We start from the raw sequence: 15,989 nt of genomic DNA on the forward strand, positions 1-15,989 counted from the left end.
CGATTTCAATAAACTACCGAATGCACTACAAATGTTTTGAAGGAACCTACACTTTGTCAGACGTTCCCACCTGTTTTATTTGCAAAGAAGAAGGCCACCTGGCTCGAGTATGTCCCTCACTACCTGAGATTCTAGAAGAAAACAACCAGCCACCTGATCAACATTCAGTTTCCTCCAAGGACACCTCCAACCCAGCAAATGCAACTATGAATCCTCAGCAAATTATTGAACATTCTAATGACTCATCATCTTCCTCTAGAAACCTCTCTCAACAGGGTGTCTCCTTGAACACTTCAGTCCCAGTATATGAAGTAAATAATCACTCATAACTAAAACTCAAGAATAAAATGACCCTTCCTTTCAAGTGACTCTTCAAATAACACTTCCAAGGCTGATAACTCCTTAGATAATTCTTCTATCTCAGGAGATGATAAAACAGATCCCCTCAGTCTTGAAGAACTACTTCCTGTTAAGGAAGTAATAGAAGCTAATCCCTCAAATTTTATTCTTAATTTCATACAACTCAAAAGTTTATTTGAAAATACTAAAGGAACATCAGCAACAAATATCTTACCTATTACATTATCTTACACTTCCCATATTGAAGATCTTATCGAGACCCTGCATAAACTATTCCCCCACTATCAGGACAAAAAAAATTAAAAACCAGAGTACCAGACTTAAGAAACTACTTACTGCCATAAACGGAGAAAGCAGTAGGCCTGCCCCAGATCAGACAATCCCAATAACTGATAAGGATCAAATCTAGTAAATACATCTTTAAAAAGCCTTCATGAATTCTTGGATACTGCAGTGGAATATGAACGGATTTTACCCTCAGTACGAATATCTACAACAACTTATTAATGAACACCAACCCAAAATAATTTGCTTACAAGAAACTAATTTTCGAGATAACTACGTAGCTAATGAGACATTTCACAGCATATCACAAAAACTGCCACAATTCCATTCATGCAAGTGGAGGGGTTGCTACTTACATTCATGACAATGTTCCTCAAAAAGAGATACCACTGAAAACCAATTTGGAAGCAGTAGCAGTTACTGTCTTTCTAACATTTTCCCTATCCATCTGTAATATTTATTTGCCCAGCAGCCAGAACACGGATTTAATTAGTAGATCTGATAAATCAACTTCCTAAACCATTCCTCCTCTTAGATTTCAACTCCCATAACACCCTATGGAACTGCCTTTACACTAACACAAGAAGAAGAATAATTGAATCGTTGCTAGATTCTGAAAATTTGATCCTAATAGACTTGAATGGTCCTACTCATTATGATATCCAGCACGGAACTTCTAGTACTATAGATCTGTCTGAGCACTGCAGATGCAGCAACGATATATACATCATCAGCTAGCAAAACCCTTTTCGGAAGTGATCACTTTGCTATCATAATAAATGGAAACAAGCAGCCCCACCCAAGTGTATGCCCAAATAAATGGAATACTAAACATGCTAATTGGCAAGAATATAAAGAAAATATTAAGGCAGAGTTATATAGATTACCACCACCTACCCATTTCAAAAATGACAACATTGACTATATTGTAAGAGAATTCACCAATATCATACTTAAAGCTGCAGAAAATTCTGTTCCAAGGACCAACAATACAACTTACAGGAAATCAGTTCCTTGGTGGAATGATTCCTGTAAAGTTGCAATTAAAAAGAAAAACCAAGCATTCTATAAGTATAAACGCCATCCCACTTTACAAAACAAATTACAGTTCCAAGAAAGTCGTGCTGCAGCACGAAAAGTCATAAGAGAGTCAACGAGCATCTTGGCTGAAGTATGTGTCATCTCTTTCTCATTAGACCCCACAAAACACAATTTGGGAACACCTACGAAAAATAAGAGGGCTTAAAAAACCCTCACGTATCATAGCCCCCAATAAAATGACTGGATCAGTCACAACTACACATCACGATATTGCAAATGCATTAGCAGAGAACTTTGCAAAAATTTCAAGTGATACCAACTATGAACAAGAATTATCCTCTTGTGAAGATTGTCCTGATTTACAGTCACACATCCACCTAAGTGCTGACCAATGCTATAACGATAATATCAGTATTACTGAAGTACTATTTGAACTTAGTAGCTGTCGAAGTACAAGCCCAGGTCCTGACGATATTATACATGACTTCTTGAAAGAACTTCCTCCTGAAGGCCTAGCATTCCTCACTGAAATATTTAATTTCATTTGGTCACAGAAAGTCTTCCTGTAGCTTGGAGGAAAGTTATAGTAATTCCAATACCTAAGCCTGGCTGCTACCACGTTACCCAATGACTATCGATCAATAGCTCTAACCTGCACTATGTGCAAATTAATGGAAAAAATAATAAATAAAAGACTAAAATGGGTTCTAGAAAAACAGAATTTCTTCACTGCAGAACAGTGTGGCTTACAACAGTTTCACTCAACAGCTGACACCTTAGTAGTATTGGAGTCAGAAATCCTGGATGCCTTTCATTATGGACAACATCTCCTTGCTGTCTGCCTAGATATTCATAAAGCATATGATATGGTGTGGAAAACTCACGTTACTAAAACTCTACTGCAACATAATATTAAGGGAAACATGATCAGTTTTATCTATAACTTCCTGCAAGACCGACGCATTCAAGTTCGAGCTAATGGTGTCCTGTCCCAAGAAGTCAGTGTAGAAAATGGTGTCCCACAAGGCTCAGTTCTGAGTGTAACACTATTCTTAGTAGCTATAAATGGCATCACGTCACGTGTTAACCCTCCTGTAAAAACTTGCCTCTTTGCTGATGACATGACTATTTTTTGCAGAGGTCGCAACCTGTCAACCACCCAAACAATTATACAAAATTCCCTTGAAGATATTGCCAAATGGGGAAAACACACAGGCTTTACCTTATCTTCAACCAAAACCAAATGCATCTTATTTTCCAAACAAAAGAGTGATAGTAACTGCCCAGAATTGTTCCTCAAGGGAAATAAAATTTAGATAGTAAATGAAATAAAAATATTAGGAATGACCTTTGACAGAAAATTAACATGGAACTCCCATCTAAAAACTGTAAAAAAAAATTGCCTACATCGAATTAATGTACTCAAATCATTGACAGCTAACAACTGGGTAGCAGATCTTCATGTATTAATGTGCTCTTACAAATCTATAATTCGCACCAAACTGGATTATGGTTCTATTATATATAATTCACCTACAGCACCCTCATTGAAAATGCTTGACCCGATTCAAAACACGTCTCTCAGGATTGTCCTGGGAGCATTCAAAACTAGCCTGATCTCAAGTTTATTAATAGAAGCTTCGGACTCGCAGAAAACTATCAACTATGCAGTGAAGATAGCGGCCTCTCCTCACTCCAGAGCACACGAGTATGTTTTCCCACGCTATCAGTCTCAACGCTATTCCTCGCAACAAGACATATACCCTTCCACATTAGGTTTACGCAATACTTACAGGAAATTAATTCTTCAGTTCCTCTGATTGCTTCAAGAACTAAGACATCACATTCCCTCCATGGAAAGCTGAACCACCACCAATAATATTAGATTTAAGTGAATTCAATAAAGAAACAACAGACAGTACCGTATTTAAACAAATGCTATCTGAAAAGTGTGAAAGTCTGCCCAGACACTCCTATATACATTGATGGCTCAAAAACCAAATATGGTAGCGGCTGTCCTGTTGTCCACCCAGATCATACAATGAAGAATGCACTACCAGCTACATGCTCCATATTCACATGTGAACTGTATGCTTTCCTAAAAGCTATGGAATCCATAAAGAGTTCCCCCAAAAAAGAACCTTTTCTAATCCTTAGTGATTCTTTATCAACAGTAAAACTAATTCAAAATGCATCATCCTCAAATACATTAGCCCAAGACATACTGCAAACTTACAATACTGTGAAAAATAAAGGATAGCAAGTTACCATAATATGGACCCGCACATAAGGGAATAAAAGGCAATGAACAAGCTGGCATATCAGCTAAAGAAGCAACTCGTCTTCCTGTACATGATCCAAACTTTCTAATCCCCTACACCGACGTTGCTTCTTTTCTTACTACAAAGATCCGAAAACAGTGGTTAACTGGGTGGACAAGGGAACAACCCACAAGACTTCATGATATCAGGCGTGGATCTACAGATAAATTTGATGTTTCATTCCTTCAGTGTCAAGAAAAAGTGCTCATTACTAGAATACGTATAGGCCATAGCAAACTGACTCATGCTCATATCTTCTCTAAGAAACCACCACCAATATGTGACACCTATCAAAAAAGAACGACTGTTGACCACATTTTACTAGAATGTCATCTATACGATCAACAAAGACAGTTGTGTAATTTAAACCAGAATAATAGAGTATGTCACATCTTCAACAAAGATACTCAGTGTAAAAACATAATTTTTTTAGACAAACAAATCTATTCAATGACATATAACCACTATCTGATCAATATGTACTGTTATTTTTACAATTGTAACTATGTAATCAATGTAATAATCCTGTATGTATAATTATGAATGTCGCGATATGATTTTTCTAAGTTAAAGCTACAATAAACTTAATTTTTTTTTTTAAACTACAGTCGGGGCATCAGAATGGTTTAGAATTGAGAATGGACTAAAACAAGGAAGAGTGTTGTCACCCTTACTGTTTTATGGTAATGGATGACATGAAGGCAGCAGTGAAATATTCCAGTAGGAAGAAGATGAAGGTGATGTTGTTTGCAGATGTGATTTGGGGTGAGGATGAAGTGGAGGTTCAAGAACAGTTAGATGCAATAAATAAAAATATTGAAAAATGGGGATTGAAGATAAATGGTGAGAAGAGTAAAACAGTGGTAATGAGTAGAGGGGAGAAAGAAGGAAAAGGAATTATCAAAGTGGGAGAAGTAGTAAAACACTTCAAATATTTGGGAAGTGTACTGCCTGAAGATGGAAGAATATATTTGGAAATTAACAGAATAATACAACTGGGGAGTGCTTTCTATCAACAGGTGAGAGGACTAGTATGGAACAAGTCAGTGACAGCGCGTCGGCCTCTCACCGATGGATACCGTGGTTCAAATCCCGGTCACTCCATGTGAGATTTGTGCTGGCCAAAGCGGAGGCAGGACAGGTTTTTCTCCAGGTACTCTGGTTTTCCCTGTCATCTTTCATTCCAGCAACACTCTCCATCCTCATTTCATAGCATTTATCAGTCATTAATATATCACTTTGGGAGTGATGACCCCATCGTACTAACAGCCTATATATGCTTCATTCATTACATTCCTGACCTGGTCAATGACTAGAAAACATGGTGTAGGTTTTCAGTGACATATGCAGCAGAAACTTGGACAATGACTCAGAGGGATGATAACAGAGTACAAGAAGCTGAAATTAAGTTCATGAGAAGTATGGTAAAAAAAAACAAGGAGACAGAGTAAGAAACAAAGATATATGGAAAGAACTGGAAGTATAGAAATTAAAGGACAAACTGGAGCAAAACAGATTGAAACGGTTTGGACATGTCAAACGGATGAATGAAGTAAGACTACCAAAACGAGCACTGGAAGGGCGGATGACAGGGAAGAGAGGACGAGGAAGACCAAGAATGCGGTGGATGGACTAAGTGAAGAGTAGCATTAGAAAATGAAACGTGGATTGGAACTTAGTGTCGGAAAAAAGGATGGTGGAACGACAGAACAAAGTGGAGAGGAATCATATTTGCTCCCACCTGGTGTCAGCTGGAAATGGGGAAAATGATTATTGCCATGTGGGTTGGCTTGCTCTGTCACTTTTGTGATATTTGGAATGGTACTGTGTTAGTTGTTGCTGGTTTATGTAATTACTAGCTGATGTACCTGCGCTTTGCTATGGAATTCTAGGTTAGGTAGTGTACACGTGAGTAAGATTCTATTAAATTGCATAGTTCTTAACATTACCCCAGAAGCGTGATGGGAAAGTCACCATGTCTTTTTTCATGTAAAGACTGGGTTAGGGAATTTCCATTGTAGTGGTAAGCCCTCTTGCCTACCATCAGTCACAATCAAGTGGGAGAGTTTTAATCATAATAGCAGATACTCTCTCCACATGCCTTCTTACAACCTCAGAAAGACTGGTTTTCCCAACTGAAATCAGCACAGGTCATTACAATGTCAGTAGGAATGTCTTGATTAAAAGAAAACACACATTTTCTCACTTTTAACAAACAGTACTATGCTGCCACTTGATGCTATTATTCTGTTAAGTTTGCACACTGCTCATTCCAATCAGTGCCTCAAGAGTAGGGATTGAATAGCTGGAATACTGTGATAAACCAGTGTGTTATGTACCAGCAGTATCAGAAAGTGCATGAACCAGATGAGTGGCATGCTAAACTAAAGTATATCATATTACACAATAAAATGTGCTAATTACCCGTTCAGTGATAAAAAATTCTTTGTAGCTTGATTTGCACCCAGCGGCTGCTTTTCAGTGTAGGTTTTCTTGAAACATACTTCCCCCTGAGATGACAATTTTGTCTTCAGAACCATAAATGTGTAGGCCTGAATTCTGTCTGATTTTTCCTAATGCTGAAAACTTTCTGTGGGAGTTACTGTGAGGTACACTTAATACTGCAAATACGACATTAATTAAGGTTTTATACTTAATTTGTCCACTTCCATTTTTAAGCTCTGCAATGTTGCCCAAGATCACATCAATGCTAGGTCCATGTACAATATATTCAGGGAAAGTATCAAACTGGTAAACTGCAAATTCCTCTTCAAGTTTGTCACGTTCACTTTCCTTGACCAAACTTGGGAATCTTCGAACGAAATATTCAAGAGAGGAATAGAAAACCTTCATTCTGAGAGAGATGTCTACAACTTTGGCATGATGAAGAAATTAATCAAGGGGAAATTTTGTGGTAATGTAACTGCAAGCTGCCATATAAAACTCTCTTACATCTCTTCATGGCAGTTATCTTTCAAGTATGCCCTGGCTTTTGCTGCAATTACAAAGTCCTCATTGGCTTTCTGGTATTTCCTCCTCTTGAATTTAACACTAAAAAGGGAGGTAGATTCTGACTGAATAGAATATGGCTGAACAAATCTGACCAATATAGGTCAGTTAAAAGACCAGTAAGTTTCCTCCTAAGATGCATGGCTGTAGCATTTTCTTGTAGAAATAGATTCACTGAGTTAAAGACAGGAAGTGTACTCTGAAGAAAGTAGCAAGACTATTGTGTGAGTCTTGTAAGAAAGATTTTGCAGTTTCAAACTGCTTGGTGCTCTCATTTTTATGGTGGGGCTCATTACAAAACATGTGTCAAAGCTGCCCACTGCTCAAGAAGACTGAAGAAGCGAGAGCCAATGTGTACTGACATATTTCGAAATTTTCTGGACCTCTGTGCCACAAACAGCCTGATGATATACTTTCAGTGTGTTTGGCCTTTTAGAACTCTTATCAAGGCAATAATATAACTGAACCTAAATGTTCTCTACATTGACTGGTAATTGGGAAACATCTTTATTTGCCAAATGAAAAGGTGTTATTTGCAAAAGTTTGCTTATTTTCTTTTTTGCCTCATGCTGTGTATTGAACTAAAGCAGAGGTTTTAGTTCTTGCACAACCATATTTCTGAGATATTTTAGAGTCGGGGAACATTGATCAAATAAATTTCCAGCGTGGTCTGAAACTAACGGAATATTATACTCCAAAAGAAATTATGTGAACAGCAATTTGGCATATGTCACTGCAGTTTCATTACTTTTGATGAATGATGAAACAGACTGGTTTTGTAATTTTGATTTACCATGTGTGATATTTCTTGGATTCTATGAGTCGTCTGCAGTCATCTTGTCCACCATGAGCCACAGAGAAATCACACAAACACACACTGCAGAACACTTGGTTTTCACTAACACGTGAAGCAAGTAGGCATGGCCATTTGTTTGTGTAACTGTGTCTATATTTCTGTAACAATGTCTTCTTAGAAGATGATGCAAGTTGACAATTGCTCCGCTTCATTTTACAAAACCAATCACTTCTTTTCGAATCAACGACTAGGATAATTAGAATTGAAACGCACTAAATATACCTTTCCTGTCTATGCACACAACAAAGAGCCGAACACATGCACTGGAGAACAGCAGAGCAAGGAGTAGAGCCTACTTCACGGCTGACTTGATGTGTCATTTTAGCTAAGAGAGCAGTGTATATCTGTTGTTGCTAGCCGTGATTTCACAACGCTCGCAGGAAACAAAGAATGATGACCAAATAGCTGCCAGATATGTTTAGTTGCCAACTTACAAACATTGAAACAAGGAGGGTTGACCAGTAATGCTCTAAGGTGGTGGTGGTGATTATTGTTTTAAGAGGAAGTACAACTAGGCAACCATCCTATAATACTCTAAGGGGTTGAACATTTTTTTTTTACTTTTTGTAGAAATTAATTTTTATTGTGATAATGTTGCTTTTCCATAATTTCCTCTTTGACTGTAATGCCGTAATCATGAAGTAAAATCCGTAACCATTACTTCCTACCAATATTCAGGCAGGCTGTTATGCTCGGTATGCAGCAGGTATGCAGCAGTAACCCCCATCTATTGGAGATCAGTGGCAGCATAAGAGACAAAGAACATCACAACAAATAATGGTCTATGTAATGTTCTTGTTGATCAATTTTGAGCCTCTGATAATGTAGGCCTTCAGATTTTCATTCCAACTCTGAAGTACTAGTATCATTATAGTCGGTGCGGTAAAACTGAATAAACCGAGCTCGATAGCTGCAGTCGCTTAAATGCGGCCAGTATCCAGTAATCGGGAGATAGTGGGTTCGAGCCCCACTGTCGGCAGCTCTGAAGATGGTTTTCTGTGGTTTCCCATTTTCACACCAGGCAAATGCCGGGACTGTACCTTAAGGCCACGGCTGCTGTCTTCCCATTCCTAGGCCTTTCCTATCCCATTGTTGCCATAAGACATATTTGTCAATGTGATGTAAACCAAGTAGCAAAAAGAAAAAAACCTGAATAAAATATAAACGATTGGAAGTAGTAGTCTCTGACTTTTGTTATGTAGTACTTTTTGATAGGACCAATAGCACACAAAAAATTACATATTGGGTGCCCTGCCTTAAACTACCATTTCATCCAGGGTAAATAAACTTATTTATAGCCTATACTGTAGTTTCTTATTCCCTGACTACATACAGATTTTCATTAAATTTTGTTTCCCATTATCTTGTGGCTCAGCGTTGAAATGGACATAGCAACAAAAATACAAATTCATGAATATCTCTGTTATAGTTGGTACGGTAAAAATGTATAAGACATAAATGATTGGAAATTAATTATATATACCTTTAGGTATGTAGTATTTATTACATGTAAATACTCTCATATTTAGGCCCGTATTGAAATTCATTAAGAAATAATACAAATGCAGTAAAACCTCGTTAATTCAAAGTTGTTGGGATGCAAAAATTGGATTTCGGATTGAACAATTTAAATAACATGGAAAACTAAACCTCATATTTCCGGGAACGAGAGCTTCTTCGAATTACGTGCGATTTTGAATTAACTGATTTTGAATTATTGAGGTTCTACTGTACTTATTTGTTTTCCACCTGTTCAATACATAAACGATTAATTAGAAGTCCATCAAGATTATAACTTAACCTTGAAATGTTGTAATGGCTGAAGACACCAGCAAACTCTTGGCTGTGACATCATACCGGACTGTCTTGTAACGAGTGAAGAGAGGCTATAAAGATGACTGCCAATGTTTCTGTGGTGCGCTCGGTGTCAAGAAGATCCCTGGACAACAACTTCTGTTGGCACTGCCACGGAGAGAGAGAAAGAAACTCTTGGTCATGTACTGGGATTCTGCACACGCAGGGAGCTCCTAAGAAACACGCGGCACCAACAGATCAGATCCTTCCTTGCTGAAGAACTGAGAAAGAAGGGATTCAACGTACATGAGGAGGTACACGGACTGACCATAAATGGTAGTTCGCAGAGAATTGACATCATAGCCTTTAAAGACAGCAGCTCTCAAGGATTCATTTAGATCCGACTGTCAGGTTCGAGCACCATAGCGGTCAGCCAGAGGAGGCTAATCTAGAAAAGATTAACAAATACAAACCCACTATCCCTATCTACAAATCTAAATACCACCTTCAGGAAATCAAAATAATACGGATAATGATCGGAGCTCACGGTACTGTACCTCGTCACTTCGTCGCCACATGGAAGCGCTTCCAACTCCCAGCTTGTCCCCGAAATTGCGACCCTCATCCTCCGAGGCTCCATCAAGATCCTGAGACACCACCTCTACAGGTACAGCTCTGAAATGACATGCTAATTATGCTGTTCCCTTATAATTTAGAGTTTTCTCAATTGACAGATCTGTACAGAAATTTGATATGTTTTACCTTGTCCTTAATGGCATCCTGAAATACAGGCGGTTGTTCCTAAATAAGCGGAAATATATGTATATGTCAAGGATAAAATCCTAACAATAAAAACATTTTATGTATTGAATAGGTGGAAAACAAATATTTGTATTATTTTTATGTAGTGTTATGCCTTGTCCTGAACTACCATTTCACTCAGCGCTAATAAAATTATTTATGGTCTAGAGTGTAGCGACTTATTCCCAGACTTTACATACTGATTATTATTAAATTCTCTTCAGCTGTTTTCTTGTGGTGTGTACATACATACAGACAGAAATTATGGAAAATGAAAAAATGAATTTCATATTTACTGTGGACATGGCTGGTATAGAAATAAAATTCTTGTTAAATTCTGAGCAATGTACAGACAAAACTCTTATATATAGATTTACATGTTTATTTTCTGAATATTATTTCTGTTAGGTTTCTTTAAATTAATCAGTGGCTAGTTGCACAGTTCTATTCTCTATTTAAAACATGTGCATTTGTTCAAGATATTGTCACTAGTGATTATGTAATCTATGTAATTTATTGCCAGTGATGTGTTCTGTCTTAAATGCTGAAATTATTAGCACGATCTTAGGAATGGGTCAAAGTTTACTGAATTGCATTAGGTGTAGATATTTGATTAAACATTCAGCCTATATGAAAGGGTGATATGCTGCAGATAGAGATAACTATAACAACATGGTGTAGTTTGTAGTTACTGCTTGTGCTGCTCAAATGTTGGACTCCAGCTCTTGTGGGCTCAACTATAAATGAACCTTGCCACATTTCTCATTGGTGTGATTGTTTGGATGTATACTGAATTATATACAAAGTAATATTCCAGTTTAAGGGATTAATTTACAAATATATTTTCTTTGTTTCCAGTTGCTGAGAGCTGTATTTTGCTGTACTGCATGGATGAGGTGAAGATTTGGTATGGCAGTTGGAAAATTGCTCAGCAACCAAGACAAAAAAATAGTGGCTTGATTTTACATTCATGAAAATAAGTACGGAGTTGCAAGAAAGTTTAGGGACACATTTCTTCTTATTACCATGCGATACAACAATGTATTTTAACTGTTAACATTGGGAAAATGATGGGGTTTTTTCAGCTGAAAGTAGACTTTTTGATTGTTGTTACTATATGCAGTAAATTTTATACTTTATTATTTTGACAATTAAATGCAAAATAATATAGTAACTGTGGAACAGTTTTATTTATTGTTGGATTGTTTGTAATGTATAATATTTTAAATTGATAATGATATGTCTCTTCAAAATTTTTATGAATGGCTGAAAATTTTCAATAATTTTTCTAGATGAGGGTGGAAGAAATAGTGGAGTAAGTTGTTTGATATAACTTCCAAGGGGCTCATCAGACTTACAGTACTTATCTGTAGTGTCAATATCTTGAGATAATGGTACTAACATTTTTTTATGGAAATACTCTGTTTTGTATAAATTATTTTATTTATTATTTTGAAAATCAAAAAAGTACCTTGAGAAAATAAGATGTACTCAAACATGCTTCATTTGCTATTGTATTTTTGTAAAGTACTTGTCTGATTCTCAAACTAACCATTAGTATTTAATTTGTAGTAGGTTTAAGGCTATTTGTAGTTCCATTCAAGAAAATGAAGTTAGTGCCATTACTGAAAGTGGAAAGACAATGTTAGGGGCTGATGACCTTAGAGGTTAGGCCCCTTTAAAGAACAAGCATCATTATCAAGAGAATGAATGTTATCTTGAATGGTTCATGAGTATTATTCTGCTAAGTTGTTCACCTGAAATAACACAAATTTTTTAGCATCCCAGTATATTATACTGTTTGTTGGAGTGTCTTTTAAAATGTGGTTCATAATGCCAGGGTTGCAAATAGGGCATTTGTTTGTGGTTTTGCTATTCTGTTAAGGTGTTCACTTATTGTGACCTGTTTGTAATAGAAAGCTGGCAAACTGTTTCCTTCCTACATTTTAGAGAACAATTTGTTTTGTCTGGAAATTTTCACAAAAAGTAAACTATATTTATTGTATGTAACACTGAAAAAATTATGTAATAAAGGATAGAAAAACAAAGGACTTGTTTTTATATATATGCTTGTACTTTCCTTTCCATGTAACAAAGCAAGTTAAGTTGATTACACCAAGAACAGCTTTGGCTCAGGTGCCTGTACTGAAATGAATAAAAAAGGACTTAATATTTCTTCAGGTTTTCCATTCTGAATACATGAAAATTATGGAAAATTGGACTTGGTTTTTTTTTTTTTGTTTATTTTTCACAATTGCACTTAAACAATAAATATTTTTAAAAACTTCAAATTTTTCCATTAAATTTATGAAAAATTACAAAAAATAAGCAAATTTTGCTATAAAAACTGCATTTTGAGCAGAAAAACAGCTTAAAAATATACCCTAAGTCCAACACCTCATTTCAAGTGTCCAGGTTCAGCGTCGAAACTTTGATGAATCACGGACTTTCCTGTTCAAGAAAAAAATATATAGGAAAAATTAATATTACTAAGTACATGAAATATAGTACTGCTATTGCACAAGAAGAGCACTTTTACTCTCCCACTTGTGCAATAGCAGTACGAATACATATATCGAGGCACCTACAAAAACTAAACTACTGTGCGATGTCCGAGAATTCTTTGAGGCAACTCTCAGTATTGAACTGTTAGGGTTTTGTTATCTCAAGTGGAAACATTTCACACAGGTGTTTCCGCAGGTGCAACGATAAGCTGTTGTCGTTATGAAAACCTTAAACGTAGCAGTACTGCCAACAATTGGAAGTGTGTATGTAAATAATGGACACAATTGCCTAGTATGAAAATTCTCAGCCTGTTTCCAGTCATTTGAGCAAGTCACGAATGCAATGTCTAGCAGCGAGGGCAGGAACTGTGCCGGCTGCCGAAGCATATCGCACTCCTGGAGCAATAATTAATGACTGGCAGGTGAAATGATATTAGAGTGTGTTGCTGGAATGAAAGAGGAGGAAAACCGGAGAGAAACCTGTCCTGCCTCTGCTTTGTCCAGCATAAATCTCACAGTGAGTGACCATAATCTGAACCAGCGGCGAGAAGCTGGCGCGCTGCCTCCTGAGTCACCAAGGTTTTATAACTGCCTACTAGTGAACTTGCAGAATATTTTATTAACCACTCTAATTTTACCACAGTTTAAAATGGCACCGTTATTTCTTTGGTTTAGTTGGCAGGAGATATTGAAAGGGCATGTGTTTTTCATTCCTTGAACTACTGTAAGTCGTAAGAGACTTATCTCATTGGAGTAGGCCTCTTTTTTGCAAGTGTTTTAACATCGCACAAATACATTGAAGGTTTTCGGCGATGCAAAGATTTGCCCGGTGTGAAAATGGGAAACGCCTGAAAACCATTTTTAGGGCTGCCCTGAACCCGCCAACTCGCTTGGTTAGAGTAGGTCTCTTGCACTGTTAAATGCTGAAGGACTGCACTATTCAGTCAAACTTCCTGGGAGGTCCAAACACCAACAATTTATTTCGTGTTAGTAAATGTAAAGTTTTTATGATAATTTCTCGAAATAGCCCACCTGGTGGCAGTGATCGTTAAGGTGTACTCTGACACCGTGGTTAAGCTGAGTCCTGGGATTGCTTCCACTTACTTGTGCCAGGCTCCTCACTTTCATCTATCCTATCTGACCTCTCTTGGTCAACTCCTGTTCTTTTCCGACCCCGACGGTATTAGTATGGAGGCCTAGGGAGTCTTTCATTTTCACGCCCTTCGTGGCCCGTCTTCCTTTGACCGATGCCTTCATTTTTCGAAGTGTCAGACCCCTTCCATTTTTTCTCTCTGATTAGTGTTATATAGAGGATGGTTGCCTAGTTGTACTTCCTCTTAAAACAATAATCACCACTGACACAGTGGTTAGCCAGTTCGAGTCACACTGGTCGGGGGAAAAATTCACCATCAGAAGGTGGTGGTATACAATTTCTAATTACTAGATTATGTGCCAAAAGCCTGGATTAAATTCTAAACCTCTCTGCAGTGCTCATATGGAATGAGGGCATATGACACTGGTGATTCACCTGTCAGATGGAGACGTTGAGCCTTGAGCAGGCCAATTGGTGCTATTGAACAGAAGTAGGCTATGTGCCAGCACCAAGTTTCACCCCTCTCCCTTCCTATTATCATGTCAGAAAGAGCACCAGGTCGTAAAAAATTTCTTCATACCCGACTCCGTACAGAAACGGGGCAAGGGTTGGACAAACATATTAACTGAACCAAGATTGGTAAGCTCTTAAGATCATTCACTTTAGGTTCAGATTATCTATACCATTTTCAATGACAACTGTTCAACACTTCCAAGAGTTGGCAATACTACTAGATAAAAAAATCACAAACCATTTCTAACAAGTAAGGACAACTTTCTGATCACAGACTTGTGCGACAAATTGGTAAGCCCTCATATTATATTCAGATTTACACAATCAATCATCACTGATCAGCAATTAGGGCAGTCACCCAAGTGGCAGACTCTCTATCTGTTTACCCAGACATTTCTTTCTAAAAAATGCAAAGAATTTGAAAAATTATTGAAAATATTGCAAATGCTCCTCTGTACACTAAGAGTCCAAATAACGAAGGTGAAAATTGAACAATAAATAGCTCTTTTTTCTTTAAATAGAAACTTTGAAAATTGAAACATGATCCTGTAACTTTTACATGAAATTCTAATATCTAACATCCTACATGCACTGGCCACAATATGTGCCTTAGTGGAGAGTCATTTTGACACCATACCTAATATACATACACAATTTTTTTTTTTTGGTACAAGCTTGCAAAAATTAAACAGGAAATATTACATGCTCTACTAAACATTTTGAGATAGGAACGTAGTATCTGAGGAACCAGCTTAAACGTGCTATTTTATTTACATCTGGCTTTTACAGTACCATATCACTGACAAACCAAAACCAAACCCCATGGTACTACAGCCCTTGAAGGGCCTTGGCCTACTAAGCGACCGCTGCTCAGCTCGAAGGCCTGCAGATTACGAGGTGTCGTGTGGTCAGCACGACACATCCTCTCGGCCGTTATTCTTGGCTATCACCATCAGATAGCTCCTCAATTCTAATCACGTAGGCTGAGTGGACCTCGCACCAGCCCTCAGGTCCAGGTAAAAATCCCTGACCTGGTCGGGAATCGAACCCGGGGCCTCCGGGTAAGAGGCAGGCACGCTACCCCTACACCACGGGGCTGGCATATCACTGACAAACTTGAGTTTATGTATAACTTTGCACCTCACAACAAAATGACTGCCACAAACTTCAATGCAAGCACGATATTTGCGTACCCAATCAAATCGCAGGCGACTACAATCCTGGTAACAAATTCCATGTCTTTCTTTTTTTCAAGTTGCCTTACGTCGCACCGACACAGATAGATAGGTCCTATGGCGACGATGGGATAGGAAACTGCTCTAATTAAGGTACAGTTCCAGCATTTGCCTGGTATCAAAGTGGGAAACCATCAGTGGGGTTCAAACCCGTTATATCACAGCTGCACGCCCATA

The 15,989-nt window shown here is 37.7% G+C and overlaps 1 protein-coding gene and 1 long non-coding RNA gene across 3 annotated transcripts in view; one reads left to right on the forward strand and one right to left on the reverse strand.

Moving 5' to 3' along the window:
• The window catches only part of LOC136884241 (uncharacterized), a 51,397-nt gene extending 38,830 nt beyond the window's left edge, over nucleotides 1-12,567 (forward strand). The window contains exon 3 of the long non-coding RNA XR_010861321.2: nucleotides 11,326-12,567. This is a non-coding gene — a long non-coding RNA (uncharacterized lncRNA). The remainder of the gene's footprint in view (nucleotides 1-11,325) is intronic.
• Nucleotides 12,568-12,772: 205 nt separating this feature from the next.
• Nucleotides 12,773-15,989, reverse strand: part of LOC136884240 (uncharacterized) — a 50,185-nt gene continuing 46,968 nt past the window's right edge. For both annotated transcript variants that reach the window (XR_010861320.2, XM_068229771.1), the window contains one exon: nucleotides 12,773-12,918. Coding sequence is in view for 1 of the 2 variants with exons in the window: in XM_068229771.1 (XP_068085872.1) it covers nucleotides 12,885-12,918 (34 nt within the window). In the remaining variant the exon portion in view is untranslated. The remainder of the gene's footprint in view (nucleotides 12,919-15,989) is intronic.

This window comes from Anabrus simplex, chromosome 12, assembly GCF_040414725.1.
Source record: "Anabrus simplex isolate iqAnaSimp1 chromosome 12, ASM4041472v1, whole genome shotgun sequence".
NCBI lineage: Eukaryota > Metazoa > Arthropoda > Insecta > Orthoptera > Tettigoniidae > Anabrus > Anabrus simplex.